At 69.1% G+C, this 2,500-nt stretch overlaps 1 protein-coding gene across 1 annotated transcript in view; it reads right to left on the reverse strand.

The window, feature by feature from the left end:
• Positions 1–266: 266 nt before the first annotated feature.
• The window catches only part of LOC135095902 (basic proline-rich protein-like), a 4,210-nt gene continuing 1,976 nt past the window's right edge, over positions 267–2,500 (reverse strand). Inside the window, exons 2-3 of the mRNA XM_063997047.1 lie at positions 2,118–2,500; positions 267–2,081 (exon numbers count right to left, since the gene is read on the reverse strand). The exon at positions 2,118–2,500 is cut by the window's right edge and continues 808 nt beyond it. Of these exons, the coding sequence (XP_063853117.1) occupies positions 351–2,081; positions 2,118–2,500 (2,114 nt within the window). The 3' untranslated portion in view covers positions 267–350. The remainder of the gene's footprint in view (positions 2,082–2,117) is intronic.

The raw sequence follows: 2,500 nt of genomic DNA on the forward strand, positions 1-2,500 counted from the left end.
GAACTAGATTCACTTCATGTTTCTGTTTCTGCTCTTAGTTTGTGTACTTACTGCTGCTGCTGCTTCTGCTGCTGCTGCTGCTGCTAGTGCTGGTGCTGCTGCTGCTGCTGCTGCTGCTGCAGCTGCTATTGGAAATCACTACCACCTGTATCATGACACAAGTATCTTACCTTCATGTTTTTATAAATAATCACACACACACACACACACACACACACACACACACACACACACACACACACACACACAGGTGTGGCAAACAGGTGTGCCGCGTCACGCCTTTATTGAGAGTTGTACAGGTGTGCTAGAGTGCGCGGCAAGGCTGCGTGGGGAACGGGGGTGAGGCGGGCTCAGGGCGCCTTTGGGGGCTGGGGCGGGGCCTGCTGCTGGCTGGCGGGGGCGCCGTTAGCCTGCTTCATGAAGGCGGGCATGGGCCCCAGGGGCGGCGGCGTGGTGAACTTGGGAGCCTGTGGGGAGGGGGCCAACTGCTGGGGCGCCTGGCCCCCTGCCTGGCCGAAGATGGAGCCCAGGGGCGAGCCTAGGCCAGGGGCCGGGGCAGCGGCAGGGGCCTGGCCTGGGGAGGAGAAGAGGCCTGGGGCGGGGCCGCCCGGCAGGCCCTGGGGCACCTGGGGGGCTGCTGGGGCCTGCATGCCTATGAAGGGGGGCACCTCAGGGACGGGGGCCGTGGCGGGAGCCTGGGGCGTCATGGGGGTGAAGGAGGGGCCCAAGGGGGACATGAAGGAGGCGGGGAAGAGTGGCGGCGTGCTTGCCATGCCCCCCGCAGGCATGGCGCTGGGCTGGGGGAAGTTGGTGGGCGCCTGGTGGGCGGCCTGGGGTTGGGGTGCGGGGGGCACGCCCGCCGCCTTGGGGCTGGTGGGGGGCGTGAGTGGGGTGCGCGGGGCTGCCGGGGCTGGGGCTGCCGGGGCCTGTGCTGGGGCGGGGGCGGCTGGCGTCACCGCCGCGGGGACAGCTGGTGCTGGCTGTGCTGGGGCAGCTGCTGGGGTCGGCACGGGGGCTGGGGCTGGTGCCTGTGCTGGGGCGGGGACTGCCGGGGCTGGCGCTAACGGGGCTTGCGTCGGGGCGGGGGCAGCTGGTGTCACCGTTGCAGGGGCCTGTGGTGGTGGGGCTGACGCGGGCGCGGGGACTGGTGCTGGAGCCGCTGCGTGGGGGGCTGGGGCTGGGGCAGCAGGTGCCGGCGCTGGAGCAGTGGGGGCGGGAGCTGCTGGCATGGGGGCTGCTGGGGCCGGGGCAGCTTGTGCTGGCGCTGGAGCAGGGGGCGGGGCAGCTTGTGTCGGCGCTGGGGCCGGGGCAGGGGCTGGGGCTTTGACTGGTGCTGCTGGGGCGGGACCAGGAGCTGTGATGGGGGCTTGTGCAGGGGCTGGTACAGGGGCTTGTGCAGGGGCTGGGGCTGGCGCCGGGGCGGGGATGGGGTCTTTCACTGGGACTGGTGCAGGGGCTGGGGCGGGGATGGGGGCTTGTGCAGGGGCTGGTACAGGGGCGGGGGCGGGAATGGGGGCTTTTACAGGGGCTGGAGCTGGGATGGGGGCTTGTGCAGGGGCTGGAGCGGGGGCGGGGCCTGCTGGGGCCTTTGTGGTGACGGGGAGCACTGCCTGGGACGGCGCCACCACCACTGCCTGGGACGTTGCGGGGGCGGGGGCTGGGGTGGCAGTTTTGGGGGCCTCTGGCGTCTTAGGGGCTGGTGCTGATGGTGCTGGTGCTGCCTCTGGGGTCTTGGGGGCCTCAGGAGTCTTTGCTGCTGCTGCTGCTGGTGCTGGTGCTGGTACTGCTGCTGGTGCTGGTGCTGGTACTGGTGCCGGTGCTGCTGCCTCTGGGGTCTTAGGAGCTGGTGTTGGGGCTGGTGCTGGTGCTGGTGCTGGTGCTGCTGCCTCTGGGGTCTTAGGAGCTGGTGTTGGTGCTGGTGCTGGTGCTGGTGCTGGTGGTGCTGCTGCCTCCGGGGTCTTGGGTGCTGGTGTTGGTGCTGGTGCCTCTGGGGTCTTAGGGGCTGTTGCTGGTGGTGCTGGTGCTGCTGGTGCTGCTGCCTCTGGAGTCTTAGGGGCTGGTGCTGGTGCTGGTGCTGGTGCCTCTGGGGTCTTAGTGGCTGGTGTTGGTGCTGGTGCCTCTGGGGTCTTAGGGGCTGGTGCTAGTGCTGGTGCTGCTGCTGCTGCTGCCTCCGGGGTCTTTTGTGCTGGTGCTGGTGGTGCTGGTGCCGCCTCGGGGGTCTTGGGGGCTGATGCTGGTGGTGTTAGTGCCGCCTCGGGGGTCTTGGGGGCTGGTGGTGCTGCCTCGGGGGTCTTGGGCGCCTCCGCCTTGCCCTTCTTGGCCTTGCCCTTCTTGGCTTCAGTCTGCGGGGAGCCTGGCGCCGCGGCCTCAGTCTTGGCGTCAGCCTTCACGTCACCCTTGGGCGCCGCGGCCTTGCCAGCCTCAGCCTTGGCAGCCTCGGGCTTCACTTCAGCCTTGGGAGCCTCGGCTTTGGGGGCTTCAGGCTGCTTCTCCTCAGGCT

Source organism: Scylla paramamosain, unplaced genomic scaffold (assembly GCF_035594125.1).
Source record: "Scylla paramamosain isolate STU-SP2022 unplaced genomic scaffold, ASM3559412v1 Contig2, whole genome shotgun sequence".
Lineage (NCBI taxonomy): Eukaryota > Metazoa > Arthropoda > Malacostraca > Decapoda > Portunidae > Scylla > Scylla paramamosain.